The sequence below is a fragment of the Drosophila melanogaster genome, chromosome 3R, assembly GCF_000001215.4.
Source record: "Drosophila melanogaster chromosome 3R".
In the NCBI taxonomy this organism is placed as follows: Eukaryota; Metazoa; Arthropoda; class Insecta; order Diptera; family Drosophilidae; genus Drosophila; species Drosophila melanogaster.
Genome location: NT_033777.3, coordinates 14,410,674 through 14,429,265, shown reverse-complemented (window position 1 = coordinate 14,429,265; position 18,592 = coordinate 14,410,674). Strand labels below are relative to the sequence as shown.

At 44.9% G+C, this 18,592-nt stretch overlaps 2 protein-coding genes and 1 non-coding gene across 5 annotated transcripts in view; 2 read left to right on the top strand and 1 right to left on the bottom strand.

Annotated features, from left to right (window-relative positions):
- The window catches only part of cv-c (crossveinless c), a 90,031-nt gene that overhangs the window by 52,448 nt on the left and 18,991 nt on the right, over positions 1 to 18,592 (top strand). For both annotated transcript variants that reach the window (NM_001104318.2, NM_001104316.2), the window contains 2 exons: positions 1,505 to 2,229; positions 12,233 to 12,832. In NM_001104318.2, coding sequence (NP_001097788.1) covers positions 1,505 to 2,229; positions 12,233 to 12,832 — 1,325 coding nt within the window. The remainder of the gene's footprint in view (positions 1 to 1,504; positions 2,230 to 12,232; positions 12,833 to 18,592) is intronic.
- Positions 6,717 to 7,515, top strand: asRNA:CR44176 (antisense RNA:CR44176). The gene is made up of 2 exons (NR_074013.1): positions 6,717 to 7,199; positions 7,255 to 7,515.
- natalisin lies at positions 7,401 to 10,673 on the bottom strand. Of its 2 annotated transcripts, none has more exons than NM_001104319.2 (3): positions 9,945 to 10,673; positions 8,363 to 8,736; positions 7,401 to 8,293 (listed from the first exon to the last, which is right to left on the bottom strand). In NM_001104319.2, the coding sequence occupies exons 1-3, from the start codon at positions 10,472 to 10,474 to the stop codon at positions 7,539 to 7,541; spliced, it is 1,659 nt and encodes a 552-aa protein (NP_001097789.1). In that variant the 5' UTR covers positions 10,475 to 10,673; the 3' UTR covers positions 7,401 to 7,538. The 2 variants fall into 2 exon arrangements, with proteins under 2 accessions (NP_001097789.1, NP_001163608.1); NM_001170137.1 differs by having other exon boundaries at positions 7,411 to 8,296.

The following is an 18,592-nucleotide window of genomic DNA, read 5'->3' as shown; positions in this document are numbered from 1 at the left end:
GATCTCGCGACGCGTCACCCACACGTCGGTAAAGACCCGTCCTTATGGGCCGGGAGTACCGTTAGCGTTGCACAATTGAAATGCAGAAATAAAATACAAAAAAAAAAAAAATAAGATAAATGCAGAAGGAGAAAAGTGCAGCCGAGTGTGGGCCTGGCTTTGGCTAAGCTATACTGAACTGGCTGCCTGCCAATCGGCCCAAAACGATCAATTGGCAGAGAGACCCCCATAAAATGTTGCCAACTGTCCCTGTCGTCCGCTGACTGACTCTCGTTTGCAGCCGCTGATTTACGAGCTCGCCACGGGCCGTTGTGTAACGCATGCGATTCAGAATTTTTAAATGCCAAACTCCTTTTGACCAGCAGAAGTGGAGTCGCTGCGCTCACTGCCGCTCATGCGGCCCAAAAGACCCCTGTTGCTGTTGGCTTTTAGGAATTGCTGTACGACTGTCGCCAAGTCACAAGTCACAAGTCGCAAGTCGCGACGGTGGCGGCGACATTTTAATCAAAAAACTCAATCGAACGCACGCATGCGCAATAAAAACAAAAATCAAATCAAACCCATAAAATCAACGCAGCAACAACCACAAGCGCTTTTTAACCGTTTCACTTGCCCCCGACCAGAAAAGGCGGAAAAATAAAATAGCATAAAAAAGGAAATAAAATAAACGTATATATAAATAGATATAGACAAATGCCGGCCGGTTGGTGGAGTTCTTCCGTTTGACAAAAGTTCAAATAACCTTAGCCCCTATGCGAAATTCGATTCGATTCGCTGGGAATTGATTAGCATTTATGAGGGTCTGGAAAGATGTGGTCTTTTCGATTAAAGTTATGAATTTTAAACTTAAGGGTAAGGATCTTAACATACCGAGTGCTATAGAAATAGCGAGTGCCTTGTGATCGAAAATAGCTACTTTGAAATATCACATGTATCAAAATTAGTCATGGTTTGCCCATATGAGGTACAAATATCAAACTGATGGCGATGACCCATTTTCAAGCTTCAAAAGCGACATAAATTCAAAGGCCCCATATTCGTTGGGCGTGACTCTCCAGTTCCATAATAGAACTCCACTGAAGATAAATAATGGGCAACACTCGGGAAATGGTTGAGTTTGGTGTGAGCAATAAATTCGTGCATGTAAATAATTGCCGGCAATTTTTTCGAGCCCGTACGATATTAATTAAAACATTCGCGCAGGCAAACACATATGCCATATGAAAAAGGAGTTAAGTCCACACATGTGCGGGGCCTGTTGCAAAATTTATGACAATTTAAATGGCACACATTTGGTGGACAATTCGCGTCGATTAGCGCAGAAATTTTCGCGAATTCGGCTTAAGCCACATGTGTCTTGAATTGCTGCTTTTTCATTTTCCTTTGCAGTTGGAAAAACTGTTCGGGGTGCGCCGTCCATACAATGACAGCTTTATATGCAGATATATGTTCAAGATTAGCCAAGCTTATAATCTTTTGTGTGTGCTTTACTTTTCACTTACAGAGCAACAGCAGGCAGCGCGGCAACATGACAAAGTCAAGAAGTTAACTAAAATGCAGTGCAATAGCAATACAAATCAAAACAACATGACAGCAGAAGATGTGAAAAGTGCAATTAGCAACAGCAGCAGCAGCAGCAGCAACCAACTACAGCAGCAGCAACATCAAACGCTTATCAACGGCCAGGCAGCGACTGTGCCGGCAGCAACAGCCGCAGCAACAGGAGGAGTTGCAGCAGCAACATCTGGCCGCACGTCAGCAATCGCCGCTGACACGACGCGCTACAAATCGGGATTAAGTGATGTGGCGGCCAACGGAGACGTTGATGGTCGGCCGACTTCATCTGCCACCACATCTGTTGTGGCAACTGGCGCTCCGAGCGTTTTTAGCACCGGTTGTGCAACCATGCCGCGAACCCGCCAATACGGAAGCAATGTTGCCGCTGCACTTGCAACAGGAGCAACATTGGCAACATCGGCAACATCGGCCACATCATCGGCAACGGGAGCAACATCGCCAGGCAGCCACACCATGACAGCTGATAAGAAATTCTTAAGCCAGGCGGCGCCCGTTCAGGGGCATCATCATCATAAGCTGCAATTTGCCGATAAGGCCGACTCCGAATTGGCCGCACTGGACAATCTGGACCTGGCTCACAGCCTGGATTTATTGGACGTCGACGGCGAGGATCCGTACGGAGCTTTGCAGGATTATCTGGAGCGTGTCAAGGTGAGTGCCTCTGATGTTGTTTTGTTACTAGGTATGGGAAATGCAGAGCTGTTTCGTTCCCAAGTTGCGTAATTTGTGACTTAAATGGTGGATACTATTTGGGAAATGAAGCAAGGGTTGGGTGGCTGCTCCACTTGACTCAGTCTGTTGAATGGTGTGGCTCGATTTGTGGCATTTTTACATGATAATAAGCGACCATTTCTGTCCCCATCAACCAAACGCACACATAAGTGCAGTGAGAAAAATCAGTGTGGAAATGTATCAAATGTATCATGCCTAGGCATGAATACATTTGATTGTTTTTCATTCACAGATATATTTTACCCATTTCTCTTGTTCTTGATCCTTTTTTTTCGCTGTGTAATCACACAATTGCCTGAGACCCAGCCTAGTGCCAGTCTTTCATTCAACGCCCCTCCCCGCGTCCGAAACCCCCGCCCCTGCTGTCAACACGGCGTGATTTTGCAAATGATTATTTTGCGTGACAGAGAAATGTGTTAAGGCGATCTCACACACAGCCGTAATATGTAACGCATACGCCGTGTTGCACGCCCGACTTTCCGCTGCCGCTTTGGCTGTCGTTTGGGTTGTCGTCAGCGGTCGTGTACATAAAATTTTATGTTTCTTTACCGGAAAGCGCAATATTACACATACACATCAACGATGACGGCAACGTCAACGGCCGGGGCTTTAATTTTTCTTTTCTTTTATTTTTTCCTCGCCTTTTCCCTCGTGCTGTCTTCTTTTATAACTGTTTCGCATGAATTTTCCTCATAGCTGCTAGATTTTGTTGTTATTATTATGTTTATTTGCCGCTCATGGCGGAAGCATAAACGCACGCACGCGCATTTTCCCCAGCAGTGCGTTTACGATTCGTTCTTGTGGTCAGTGGTCGGAAAAAAAGGAAAAAAGTGTGCAAGTCGCACTATGAATCGGATTATATCGATTAGATTCTAAATTGCGTTCCTAAAACGTAACATACCAGGAAATTCATGTTATCCGCTTCCCACAAAGTGGTTTAAAAGAATGCTGTTTAAATATCTTTCTTAAGATACTTTTTTCGAATGCCTCAATTTATTGGTTTAATTCCATTATCAACAGATGCTCTGATTTTATAGCGTTTTTAGTAGTGCGAAATTCAGGACAAGGCGTTACCTTTACTTTATGTGACACTCATATTCGCCATTAGTGTTCTCAAGATAACTACTCTATAAGTGCATATGAAATAAAATTTCTCCAATGCATGTGCTAGGCTCCAGATAAAATAAACTTCGCGACTTAAGTGCCTTTTCGCCATTTGTGCCAGAATGGAGCACCCACAAATCGCGTACAAAACGCCGGCGATTTAGCTGCGTTTTTTACCGCGCCAAATTAGAGCAAGGCGTTTTAATCGCCGCTGATCAGCCGGGATGGCTTTATGGCAGTAAATGCTGCACGCCATGTGCCATATGCCATGTGTTGCATTTTATAATCAGTGTCATCACCTTAACACCCATCGAATGCCCGGCCACGCCCCTCAGCGCCCCTTTCTTTGGAGCAGACGAAACGAACTAAGCCGAAACCTAGTTTGGCTTAGTTTTTCTTGGCCTGGCGTGGGCTGTCGGCTTATGGCCTTACACTGCGGTTATTAACGCCTTTTTACACATTCCCCCCCCCCCCATGGTTTCACCAACGAATACAACTAATTTTTTGGCTAAATTAAAATTATTAGCCGGCAACTGTGCCTAATGATGACAAAATGTGTCACAGCGCTGCCCACGCAGGCCAAAAAGCTTTCTTTTTGGGCCAAGAGAAACGGGTGGTGAGGGACGAGTTGGGGGCAACGTCTCCTTTGTGCACATTTATTATGACAAATAGTGCACCGTTTTGGCTGGAAATTGCCGTTACACGCTAAGACTGCTAAGACGCTTGTTGGCGGGGCCTTAGGCTTAATTTGAATACACTGAGTGAAAAAAAAAGATATTAGAAGTTGGAACTAAATATTTAGTTACCCTTTTTGTATCATTGTATGAAACTTAAGTTTCTATTTGATTACATACATTTGCAATAAAGTCCTAAACAGATCAACACCCATTTGACTTGCTTTTGAATTGAATTGGTTAGCCTGTTTTCCAAGTGTAGTTATGAAATGCGTTAGTGGAGGCGGTAATCACCGCCTGACCCATTTAAGACGCACCGAAACGAAACGAAGCGAATCCATGACAGGCGATGGCAACTCGTTTTTTTTCGTCGCGCTTCCTGCATCAATTAGCGCTGGCTTTTGCACAGATTTTCCATAATTTAACATGGACAAGCTGGCTGGATGAATGGAAAACCGACTGACTGACTGGATGTGGCTGAGTTTTCCCGTTTAAGCAGCCATTAATTGGCGCTCGTCAGCATCGACTATGCGGCTAAGTAAGCTTAATGCATCAATCAAGCTTTCAGCATGACAACGTGTATAAATATTGCCTTTCTGCCATTCGAAAATCTGATAAATCTGGCGCACCGTTTGCGTGTGTTCTCAAATGATTTTAATTATAGATATTGACAAAGTGGCGATGAGAAATTAAGACGTAAGCCTGCTGCTGCTGCGCCCAGGGATTGTTTTTTGGATTTAGTTTTCAGTTTTTCGATTTTTGTAATATTGTTTTTCGGTTTGGGTTTGGCCAGGTCTGGCTGGTTCGATGAACCCACGAAAAGTATCTGCTTTAGCCAATTATGCGAATGCTGTTAATGAATGTGGGCGACGACTTGCCTTAGGTTTATCTATATGGCTTTATGCAATGGCTCTGTCACTTGGCGAATGCGAATGCGACTGCAAATGCGACGGCGCAGCTGCCTAGAGAAAGTTGTCTTTGCCCAATTTGCAAATGACGTTTTTTTGTCAACGTCAAACGGCGAACGGGCCAAAACAAATGGCAATAAAAGGCAGCGCCTGCCTGCACGTTACTATTTTTGTCAACCAGGAGTTGATCTCGCTAAACCGAAGAAAATCCCACAGGCCTCCGAGGATGCCAAATGGAGTTAGAAAATCATCAGTACAAAAAAAAGACAGAAGAAAGACTGTGGGAGAAGCTGAAAAGCTGAGAAGCCGATACTTTGAAATGAAAGTGAAGCGACAAAAGGCTTCTAGCATTTCACCGGCAGCAATCATAATTGCAGACAGCAATTAAGCCGCTGTCACAGGCTGCCAGCTACTCATGCTGATCGCGTTACAATTGCAGTTGCAGAGTTGCAATGCAGCAGAGTTGCAATGCCGCAGAGTTGCAATGTTGCAATATTGCAGCGTTGCATGTTGCCAGTTGTCAAGTTCGGCTCGCTGACAATGCGTTGATATTTTCCGACAAGCAAATCAGCAGCCAGCGAGTCAAAATAAAGTAAAATAAACCAAAGGCCTTGCCACAAAAATTGAGCCAATTTGCTGATGCAAAATCGAAGCTTACAACTGGGAATCGCATTTCTGCGGTGAGTGCACTTCTGAGCCCGGACTTTCTTTTCCTCTAGCCACTTGCCACAAGTGACACAAAGTAGCCTGCTGCTCGATCTTAGGAGTTTTGAATTGAATTTTTACAATCCTCACGCCTGACACAGGATTTGCTACCATGATTGCCTAAGTTGTACAACTAGTTTTAATACTCTTTACTGAAATATAAATTAAAAGCTTAGAAGAGAATACAATAAACAATGACCAAATCAACTAAATAACCATCATGACCTATGTGTAAAAAACAAAAAAAAATAAGTATTAGTATGGTTTTAAGATACACCTATACAAATATTTACAAAATTCAAACAATCGAAGCCACTGCTGCCTACACTCCACCTTTTGCCAATAAAACTGAATGCAGTACTTAAAGATTTTTGTTTTGAGTTATGTAAGAACGGTATGCGAGGGCTTCTGCGGGATTTCTACTGAAGCTGTCACAGCTGTTTAGCACTAAGCTTACCTAACTCAAACTGTGCCCTCCACGAAGGCGTACCTCTAACTCGATTTCAGCCATTCTGGCTTTGAAAAAGCTGCACGTGAGCTAACCACTTCAAGTGTCATTGCCCAGCCGAGAGTTGAACTCTAAGAAAATGTATAGTATTTGTGGACAGGCTTTGCTTGCATTCTTCCCAAACCAAACATAGATACACATATATGCATATACACACTCCATATGAAGTGCCATTGAAATTATAATGATCTTCAGGGGATTTCGGACCGATCGCTCGGACGTCAGGCTACCAGAAAACGAAAAATAAAGAGGCCAAATCGAGATGGAGATGGAGCAGCACATGGGTACGATATTATTTAACCAATTTGTTGTTGCCCGCTTTTGGATCTGGCTATGACCTTCAATGGTCATTTGTTCAAAAACAAAGCGAGCTGGCAAAAGGTCCGCTGGCTTACCAAAAATACAACACCAAAAAAATGAAAAAAAAAAGAAAAATATTTTGACGTTGATGTCGATGTGGTCAATGTCAATGTCAGAAATCGGTTGAAGTGGAAAATTTCAGTTCACAGTGGCTTACAAATTCAGTGCTTCTCCCGCTTTTTGTTTAAGGTTCAATGCTTGGCTAATAAGCTAAACTCGCGTGATTGATGTGCGTTTTGGGGATTACATGGCCCTTGTGGGGCTGACCTTTGCAGTCGCTCAGCAGCTGTTTTCGGTTTTCTTCTGCCGGACTTACAAACGGCTGCAGTTGTTCTACAATATCTGTGTATCTGTATATCTGCCAGCATATCTCTGATGTGGCATCAACTGCGTGCCACGCCCGACTGTCTGCAGCTGGGTTTCAGGGTTTCTGCTGCTTCAACGGAGTCAAGACTCGATGCTGGGCACAATACTGATTGCATTTAGCGATAAATTAACCAATGAATACAATTAAAATAGGAATACTCGCACTGCAACAACTTTGCCAAGGGCAACGGGGCGAGACCTTCGCAGAGAACACGGGAAAAAATACAAGTCAATCGATTTTAGAAGAAATTCTAATACGAATATGTGTGATAAAAATATAAATATATAAAATTAAATTAAATAAATATTTTTTTTTTAGGTTAAAGGCTTTAATCAAAACTTAAGTGCTGACCTAAGGACTCCTATACCAAGTTAAAAGATTTTCTCTCAGTGTGGTTCTGAAAAAGCGTCCCCAAGGGCAATGTAGCCGATCAACCTTCAGTTCGCTACGAATCGATGCGATTTCTCTCAAAATCAATTGCATGCTGTACTTTATTGTGTGCCATATAGTTGTGTCTACATGAGTCGAGGAAAACAGTGCCCCAAGCCGAAAACTGAAAAGCCAAATAAATCCAATCCGAAAACGAAATTCGCTCGCCGCATTTAAATGTTTAGGTTGTCCGTATCGGTGACCAAATGTGGATTAGCCGGGTGCGATAGCGTTAATTGTGTCTCGTGGGCATCGTTTGATTCGCCCGGGGCCAGGATGGATCTCCGGAGGCGCTCCTCTGCCTGCCAGGATGAGGTTTTCACCTGATGCTGCTGCTGCTGCTGCTGCTGCTGGCGCATGTTCGGATTGCCAATGAAGCGGACATGTGGCAAGAGCAATTGCTGCCGCAGATCGGCTGACATTGATCTTGTCGAGTGCAATCTATTAGCGGGCAGTCGCCAAGAAGCCAACGATGCAGCAGCATCCTCCACTGACAGTGATGGCCTGACTGATTGATCGTAACCATTAATTTTATGCGTTGACATTCTTAGCGGCCAGTAGTTGTTGCTGTCATCTGGCCATTTTCCACCACCCGCCATCGTCTCACCCAATTTCCCGGCACTGGCTGTCAAGTGCCGCTTGCCGCGATTCGGAACGAATGGATCGTCGGCGTTGTAAAGATCCCGGAGCTGCAGCTTCTTGCCCCGGGTGGCAAAGAAGGGATCGTCCACTTGGAAGAGGTTGCGATGCTTTTTGCCGCGATGCGGATAGAACAGGTCGTCATACTTGAACAGATCCTTGACCTTGTCGCGCTTGCCGCGATTGGGCACAAAGGGTTCGTACCGGTTCATCAGGGCGTCCAGATCCAGCGATCCGCTGTGCTTGCGACCTCGAGGCGGTATGAAGGGATCGTTCTCCTTGCTCATGTCTTCTGGAAAAAGTCAGTCGAGTTATAGTAGATTATCCATAGTGATAGCAGTTTCTAAAATACACTCACCTCCAAATTGATAGCCATCGAAAAGCTTTTCCCTTCGTACCAGCACATACTGGGGCTCATCCACAATAAGTGGGGGTTCCAGATGGCCCGAAAGATTTAGTTTCTTCCAGAGAAACATTCCTGGATAGTAGTTCTCGGCAGCTCCATCGCTCAGATTGCCCAAAGGACGTTCAATGGGATACAGGACCTGCATGGCCCAGTGCAGAAACTTCATCAAATCCTGTTCGCCAGTTAGCAGCATGAAGACCTCGTTGTTGCTCTGCTCCTCATCGTCGACATGTTCCTCCTCGGAATCCGAGGAGGAGCTGGCCCCAGAATCGGAATCCTGCATCGAACTCAGCTGCATGTGGAGGCGGGACAGCGCCTCTTTGTTCCTGATGGTGAGGAATAATAAGGGCTTACGGTTTCTATACTCTGATTAATGCCCCATCATTTGTTCGCTTTAAGGAACAGCACATTTTCACATTTTTCTCTTTGGTCTTGAGCGTGGGTTGCTGGCCATGGGTTTCAATTACCCTTGTTGGCCAGAGTTTCTCTTTTCAAGAAATTAACTGAAGCCGACGACACCAAATTGATGAACTTCTTTTTCCCACTCACAACTTGTGACCCCAATAAAAAAAAAAAAAAACGCCTAAACTCTTCGCTTATCCGAGGCTGTCAGGCTGATCCGATTCAATCAAAAGTCAATTTGAGGCAATTCCACAGAAATTACTGTGTAAAATTACAAATTAGACGAGCAGCAACAACAATCGAAAGTTATGCGGGCTCATGGTTAATTAATCAAACATTTAACAAATCAACAAAGAGCAAACATAAGCGAACAGAAAACAATAATGTTAAGGTCCCAGCCCTGAGATGATTAATTCGATTTTAATAGCAGCGCCCAATAATTTTTCAACACAACATAATATTCCGCTTAAATTACAAGCCGCGGCAAAGAAAGGAAAGAAATGTTTTAAAATAAAAACAAAAGCTGGGCGAGCAAAATATTTCTCACTCGCCGAAATGAAAAGTGAAACTCGTAATGCAGTTTTCGTTTCGATTTCGTTTCGGGGCAATGAATTTGCTGACAGTTGTTATTTTATAAAATAAATCAACATACGTGGCGGCGGTCTCCTGGCTCTGACTTGAAACAAAACTGCAATCGTCGGTACTGATTTTTTCACGCCCATTAATTGGTTTTGCGTGTTCCCAGTCGACAGCCAAATTGTCGACGATTTGTAGCCCCTCTCTCGAGAAGGTTAACCTTTTTATTTTTTGGCAGAGCCTGGCGCCCTGAAAAGGGTTAGCATTAACCCTCTTTTTGCCAAAGGTGTGGGTTTTCAGATTTATATGTTTTAATATTTGCCAAAAATAACGTTCAGATATCCGTTAAGGAACAATTAATATTGAAACCATAACTTTTTCAAAAATGTACAACTTTGGGCCTTAGTGGGTTAAATTGATACTTTTGCTGCCAAATCGGTTTACATGTAAGGCGGAAACGAGGTGCTCAACTTTCTCGACTTTCCTTCTGTGCAGCCTTGAACCTGCTGGCCAATCTCTGGCAGCCACTTTGCCACCCACATCCTGGACTCCTTACCTGGCCGCCAGCATGGTGCGATAGTATTCCTGCGGACACTTGCTGGTTCCAGATCCGCCGGATCGACCCTGACAACGCTGGCCCCAATACCGATGAGGGGGCGTGGTGCGATAGTTGTTGGGCCCCAGACCCAGACCCATGCCCAGTTCCATTCCCATTGCAATTTCCTGCGGCGCTGATTGCCTGGCCCCTAAATCATATGCGTTTCGATTAAAATCCTCAGAGCGCTGCGCTGCTGGTTGCTCCACATCGGACAGGCTAAATTTTCCAGAATCCATGGGTCCATTGCCATTGCCATTGCCGTTGTGCATCATATCGCGCAGTGCATCGGCGGGGCTGTCAAACAGGACGCGTGCATCCTTTTTCTGATGCTGCTGCTGCTGCTTCTGCTGCCGTTGGTGGCTCAAGGCCGCCTTCGTGGCCGTGGCGATAAGCGATGGTGGCAAAGATAGGACCACATTGCCATGGCCATGGCCACCGCCGCAATAAATCGCCAGGCAGAGGCTGAGCCAGGCCAACGTGAGCCTCATGCTGTCTGCCGCCTTGGTCGGAGGATCGAGGAGCGACTTTGGACACAGCAACTCCAACTCCAACTTTAGTCTCTCGAAGTTGTGCCAATTTTTATTTCACTCCACTCCAGCCTCGTCGGCCACTTTGAAGAAGCCAGTTAGCCAGGCGGCCAGTCCGCGGCATCCGCTGCGTTTTTGGCTCTTAGAAAAACGGAGAGACTGAAACTGAAAGTTGCTGGTCAGCGGTCCAGCTTTTTATAGCACGAGAACGAGATCCAAAGGCCAAAGGAGCGGACCGCGGAGTTTTGGGAATACGCCTGCTTGTCGCGCTCGAAAGACCCCTGGTCACATATGACAACACTTAGAGAAATTGGAATTAGAAATGAAAAGGGCCTTTAAAAGATCCAGGAACTCATTCATATCAAAAGAACAAATATTATGTTTTCACAGTGCATGATTCCTTGGCATTGCCAATTGTTTGTCATATGCGTCCTAGCATGAAATTAATAAAAAGAAATTGCATTGTACGGCGTCGAACTGGGAAATATGGCGACCCACTTGAGATGTCCCCAAGCCAACTCTCTCATACGTCACAAGTTGAGTTCGAAATCAACTGAAGTCAGTTGAACCAAACTCGATTGGTGTGTCCGGCTCTGTTTGCCTAACCTGTGAACCCAGAACCGCCTTCACAAATTAGCCAGCCAACTTCTCGCCAATGCCCGAGTGGCCCCCGTCGATAAGATCTTAGAGTATGCGGCTTTCTTTCAAGCCCCCAGAAGCAATAGACTACCTCTGAGAATTTATTGCCTGCTAATGCTCGATCGCATTTGTCTGTGAGTTGCCCTTCTGGCAACAGGAGCAGCCACGAAAAAAAGGGAGAAAATTGTGGCAAAAGGGGGAAAAACAAGGGCTCGCAAACAAAAACACAATTGTTGAGTAATGAGCACTGCACGTTATTAATGTCACTGGGGATGCGGGAAGAAGGGTCTTCGGAAAGGGTTCTATGGCAACAGGGACCAGTTTGTTGGGTTCTCTGGGTCTTGGGCCACGATTTTTAATTAAGTAATTCGCTGACTTTGTTAGCCCTGTGGGCTCCATCTGTCTCTGATCTTCTCTGGCGACCATACGGAGTTCTCTTCCAGTGCTTCTTTTTTTTTTGGTTTTGGTTCGTCTTTTTTAGCTGTGTTTAATCTGGCTAACAAATTGCTTCATTTCAATTTATTTGCATTCGAGTCGTGTTTCGCTGGGAGTTCGTGGCTGCAGTTTTCTGTTTGGATGCGAGTGTGGAAAACCTTTTTCTGCCTCCGCGGTCGTGTTCTAATTTATTTGTCTTTGATTGTGCCCATGTCTCTCCGGGATGTCTCCTGCGGTCGTGTCCTGGCCTTTCTTTTTGTCCCTGTTTGCGGGCCAAATTAAGCAAACATACATCATAGTCGGGGGCCATTAGAAGAAGGTCTTTGTGGACGCGAATGTGGCGCTTTGGGCGCGATTAATAGACCATTGCCTTGATATATGTGCGCAATTAGAGCGCTAATCAAAACCTAATCTCCGCCACAGTGCGGAATTTATGGGTCTTGCATACATGGACAGAAAACTAACAACGAAGGGGATTAATAGGTGGACTAGGAACTGCTAAATGTAAAATAGCATGTCTAATTGTTTGTTTACCGATTGCTATATAGATGAGCCAAAACATTACATTTTTAAAGCAAAATTAAATCCCTGATATCCATTATTTCTCCATGTGCACCTCACTAACAACTGCCATTCTAATTTCAGCGGGAAATCAACGAAGTCTTCGAGCTGCGCAAGGTCCAGCGTTTGGAGCAGCAGCTCCGTGAGCAACTGGAGGAGCGGCTATCGCAGGCAGGAGTCCAGCAGCTTGATGAATTGTCTCGTTCCACGGAATCAGATAGCGGCTTTGACAGCAGCAGCACCACAGCAACATCGGGCACACCAGCAACAGCAACAGCAGCAGGAGCTGGAGCAGTCACATCGGGCAAGCCAGTGACAACTAAACTAAGGGCACTCCCGCCGCCGCCCCTCAGTCCCACCAAAACCACGACGAACTCCATGCCCACTCCACCTGTCCAGGCGGACGATGTTAACATTTGGGCCTGCAAGTTCCTACGTGATCTGGACAGCCTGATGGCCGCCGGTGATAAGCTGCCCCCGCATTTGGCGGCCCTGGCCGAAGGATCCGGTTCCGGTTCGGCCAGCAGCTCGCCCACCTCCAGGACGGCGCCCATCCTCCTGTCCGCAGCTGCCTCGGCGGCCATACAGAGTCGACTCGGCAAGGGCTCATCATCCATCATGGAACATCAACTGCAGCAGCAGCAGCAGCAACAGAACGGACTCGTCTTGAAACCAGAGAAGCACGTGAGTACACAGTTCAAAATACTTTGTAAATAAGATGTAAGAGGCAGCAGACCCACATCTTCAGGGATAACATCCTTAAAAAGTTTCGTGTATCAAATTCAGTCTACCTCAATTTCATTCAAGGGATTTAAAAAATATTGAAGCTCTTCGCATAATTAGAGCTCAGCAGCAATTTTACATACACGTAATCTATGCCTATTTGCATAACTTTTAAATTGCAAATTACCATTTGAAATTTCGAAGAAGGTTAAACCGCTGGTGTATGCATATGTTCTGCAGCTTACGCTCAGATTTCCTAATCTCAAATCTCTGAAATTCCCGTGTAATCTCTGGTTGCCTTAATTTCGACATGCTAGCGAGCAAACAGCGAAGCATATTTTATGAATGTGGGCTAGATAAAATGCGCTCAAGACGAAGGCATTTAATCTGAATCACAACAATGTTGTCAACACACACAGGCGGCAGCAACACAAACTTTGGGGGCCCACACACACGGCATGCCCCCAAAAAGGGACCAACTTCCCCCAGAAATTCGGTGAGTGAGGAATGTGTTCTTTCAAGAACTGCCATATGTTCCATCCATCCGTCCATCCATCCATTTGCCGGATGCGCAACTGAGGCGCGTGAAATTTATGGGCAACGGAGTAGAGGAGTCGGAGATGATGATGAGGATGAGCAGCAAGATGAAAGTGGGGGCCACTGAATTGGTCTGTTGATAGACAGTCGTCACTCGGTGGCTGGCACTTGAACGAGTTAAACTTTGAACTGTTTGAATAAGATAGACAAGTAGGCAAGTTTTATAGGAGTTGCATTTTCGGGGGCTTCGCAGCGCCATAAAATGTATCATAAAATGCTCTAATTAGTGCAGTTCTTACTCAGCTTTAGATTGAAAGACAATTGGAGATTGATTGCCGAGCATAGAGTCGTAAAATATTCTCTAATTGGAATCGTAGGGTCGCGGAGGAAAAAAGGGCAAAGTTTATGAAGATGCTGCAAGTTCAACTCTGTGATAACCCAAAAGGAGCTGTTGCTATTAGAATGCCTTGGAAATTAAATGATGACAACAGGAAATCTAATATTAATATTAATTTCGTATTAAGCTATAAAAACTTGTAACTAAACTTACACTATATTTTTCCAAGTGCTTCGGTTTTTGTCTTTAGAGAAGTGACTGCAATCTTTGGCCAACTCGCTGACCCACTTCGACTAGTCGAGCGAGGCCCATAAACCATAAGCCCCGAAACAGACCAACCAACTTGTTAGCTGTCTCTGGCTTATCAAGCCGAATATATCTAATTAAAACATTTATAATCCAAAACGGCACATAAACGGCACTGAGCTTGCGGTCTCCTCCACGGTTGCATATGCATATGCTTAGCACACATTGTGCTCACCTCTGTGGTCCCCCATTTTTAAGGGGGAAAAACCTCAAAAAGGCAGCAGCCGACTGGCTGCAAAAAGACAAATATTAATTTTCAAAACGCGTGCCATGCCATGCCAGTGGAAAAACACGACATCAACACCGAAAAGCGAAAACGAAAACCAAAAACCCACAAAAACCGGGGAGTTGATATGCGGATGGGGTAAAAGGTCTACATTGTTGTTGGCGTTTCTGTTGACAACTCGAAATATTTGCTACCAATCGATATGGGGAGAGCAAAGTCTCCTGGCCCATTTCCTTTCCACTCGTTCTAGTTGCAAAACGAAAGGAAAGCGGAAATCATTTCGCCTGGATCTGTTTCCAGCCAAGTACAGCTTAGTCCACACAAATAGGTCATAGGAAGGAAGAACTTTATGACTAAGATTTATTTATACGTTTGCTTTATGTAAATTAACTCAGTTCATATGGGTCTTTTATTACTTAAATATCTTACCGAGCTATGAAGATTACAAATATTACGAGTAGAAACAATTAACAAGATATTGTATAGTATAGACCATATTTTTGCGATCAGAACTGTAGCTCTTGTCATCCCGCCTGCAAAATAGCTGTCGAATTTTCGGATACTGTCACTGGAAAAAAAAACACTCCCTTCACTGCAGCTGTCATATTTCGCCCTAATCGCTCAGGTAAAAGTGCCAATTAAAAGCGCTTAAGCCCCACTGCACTAATTAAGCCAAAGAATGTGGCCGACTTGCCAGTTGCCAGCTGAGCAATACACTCATTCGGTCAATCAGTCAGTGAGACAGTGGAGCTGAGGGCCATGATTTATGAGCTACCAACGGCAGCATAAATCAAAGGCAACAAAATCGGCCATTTGTATCGAGGGCACAAGTGCGTGCCCGGCTTGCCAAAAATCTCCTGGACAAACTGTCAATGAAAGTAAAGCAGCAGTGAGGCAACAGCAGCAGCAGAATCTCATTTTTTGTCAGTTTTCCAGCTTTTCGTTTCGTTTGGCTTGGTTTTGGTTTGGTTTCGCTCGAAAGGCGCAGGAGTGGAGTGAACTGGGTCAGCATGCCGCCCTGCAGCAAGATCAGCAAAGACCAGAGACCCCGGCAGAACACTCCACTTCACTTCACTTTTTGCCTGGGCTGTCAACACGGCAGCAGACCGAGCGGAACCCAAAACGCCCCAATTTAGTTGCCTGCAATGTTTATGGGGATCGGGCGGACGGACACGGGCCCAGTGTTTCTCCCTGCGAAAGTGAATCTTGTGCAGCATGTAACATGCGTGTGGCAGGGGAACATCATCTGCGGCCAACGCAATGCGCTTAATGATGATGAACCATGCAGATGCTGCAGCAGATGTGGAAGATGCACAAGATGCTGGCCAGCACTGAGAGAAAAAGAAACAGTTTGGAATATAAAATAGGTAAAACAGGGGCATTCAACATTCTGGCTTGAACGTAATGCTATTTCTGGAATAGTTTCTTTATTTTTGGATTACATTATGACTGCTTTCGAACAATGACTTTTCTCCCAGTGCAGGCCGTGCAAGGCTGCCCAGACAAAAGGCCGCGACACACAAAAAGCTTTTCACGCAGCTCAACGAGCCCCAGACACTTTGACTTAAGTAGAACTTGCAAATCACTGCAAGGCAAACAAACACGATGGTCGACAGAAATCAGGAGGAGCTGGAGCTGGAGCAGCAGCTCGGAGTTGGGTATCCAGTAGATAGGGGATAGTGAGCAGTGAGCAGTGGTCAGTGATCGGCGATCAGGGAACAATGTCCGGAGGAGGACGATGGGCTGGGCAGGCGTTTAAGTGTTTTGATTTGATAATTATTATCAGTGCGCATGCGTGACCGCGGGCCTCTGAGCCAAGTCAGTCACTCATTTACGTGGAAGTCGAGGAGGGGGGGGGGGCATGTCCAATCGATTTGCGATAGTCTGGCCGAGCATGATCAGGCGCTCTTCAGTACTTATGTACGAGTATGTTGTCCACTCGATGACGCGGACTTTCTGGGTCACATATCAATAAAAGTGGGGCGCTGAGGCGTTGCCCAGCGCATTTCAGTTTTTCAGTTTTCAGTGATCGATATCGAAACCAGTAAACAAACGCTATATATACATATATATATATTTTTTTTTGATTTCGTGCGCCCCATTTTTATGATCAATTAGGAGCATTTATACAGTTTCTCCCTCCCGGAAATTCTTGATAACCCCAGAGGCGACCTAGAGGAAAAACAATTTTTATGTGTCATTTTGTGTTTATTTTATTGCATTTTTCATTAACTAACCGAAGAAAACATTTCATTTGTTTTCCATTCCATTTCCAAATCCAAATCTTCGTCAGTGTTGTGAGAAATGTTCACAATTTTATGACATTTAAATAAGTCTCTGTCAGCGTTTCGGATATCGGATTCTACTGCCTCCCGGTCATAAAACTGATTTGAATTTTTCCCCAGCCGTAAAATGCTTCAATTTCAATCACCAAACTTCCAACGAGTCGAAGAATCATAGGAAATTGCTTACATATGTAAAGCAGATTGGGCATTGAGAACTTTTCTTCTTTATTTTTGGGTGCCTTGATAAAATCGCTAAATTAATCGAGTGTGTGCAGCAAAATAGATGATCTTCGGCTTGATAACTAGCCGTAAAATGGTAAAAGTTTTCATTTTCCGATTGGAGTCGGCGCCCGGCTGCCTTTAAATGGCCATATGTTCGGTGCCCGGCCATGCCCATAAACGCCAATGATCTGGACGCCCAATTAATGCGTCGCCGGCGAGAGTTGGCGGCTCATTAACACGCAGTTCACTGAGATGATCAGATGCTCAGATGGCATCGCCATCGCCTTTGCCATCGAGTCGTCTTTATTAATAATTCATAGACACTGCCGTAACAGGCTCTCCAGACTGCTCCATAATGCATTACAAATTTGATATCGAAACGGCAACAGATGTGTGCCTCCGTATCCCAAAGGACGCCCCTTGACTAACTGACTAACTGGCTGAGTGGCGGACGGACCGCATCCGCATCCTGTGACCATTTCTAGAGGGGCGTCGTCTGGTCCAGAGCTGGCAATTACGCTCGATTAGGGGAATCTGTGCAGCTGGCGATCTTAAATATATTTTCGGATTTCAGATCATGAGCACACTTGCAAAAATTTCAAAATATATATATATATCGCCAAAGATAATTTGCTTTGCATAGAGAGCATGCTGAAATTCTATAAAATATAGTTCATATGCCTGCACTTTGGAGTTTTTCATTGTAAAGTCTGTTTTTTGTACTGCTCTGTAACTAAAGAACTATGAGAAGTGCCGTCTTAAGTGCTTAAATACTTAAACAATAAATTAAGGCACTTGTGGCTGCAATGTTAACTGGAAATGCCTAAACGCTGAGCATTATATTCATGTTTTTATAAAAGCCCAGCCATTTCATATTGATTGCTTTCGGGAACTCGACTGGCAACTCCAATCAGGCTGTGATACACTTTTTTGTGCCTGCAATTTCGCTGGCCAGCGATTCGCCCAAGGCCCCCAAGGAATTACGCTAACAGAATCAGCAGCAGCAACATCAGCAGCAGCAACAGCAGCAGCAGCAACATGCAACACAGCAACCTGCTGCAGCAGCAACGCTGTGTTCCTGGTTTTTTTTAAGGCCGTGGCTCGAGGCATAAATACACATTTTTCTCTGCCGATAAATCATTTAAATCAATTTCCGCCTCTTGCCGCTGCAGCCAGGATTTTTTCTCCACCAAATGAGAAAACCAAATTGTCAAACGCTTGCCAAAGGCTTGTAAATCGAGTTGACATAACGCACTTATCCCCCAATAAAACATGACCGTGAATATAGTAGTAGTATAGTAGTATAGTAGACATGCAGCTGGTCACCGGGTTCTTAGAACGGCGAATCGGTTGTTATCACACGCGGCTTATAAATCATAAGCCGAAACAATAGGGGAAATGTCTGTGCTAAGTCGGCTTCATTGAGATGCCTTTCCTCGGAAATAAAGAGAAAAAAACGAATGAAAAGAAAAAACTAACTTGTCTTGGCCAAAGATTTGCATAAAATACGTAAATTCCTGCGCTTCTTGCGCGTTCCACTTGACAATGTCTAAAAATTCCGCTGATGTTTCCTTTTTCGCATTGTCCCAGGCTTTTGGCTTTGGCTTTCAGCTTGGGCTTCCCAACAAGGTAGCCCCCCGATTGGATTGGAATCGGAGGCTGGGGCCAGCCAGGTCCACCACGCTCATTATGCATTCAAGGTCCTTGCCCGTAGAGGTTGAGGTTGCGGCCCTCGAAACTGTCAGCGGCACTCAGTGTCGACTTTTCTTTATTAAACCTGACTGACTATATTTTAATAAGTTAACTTG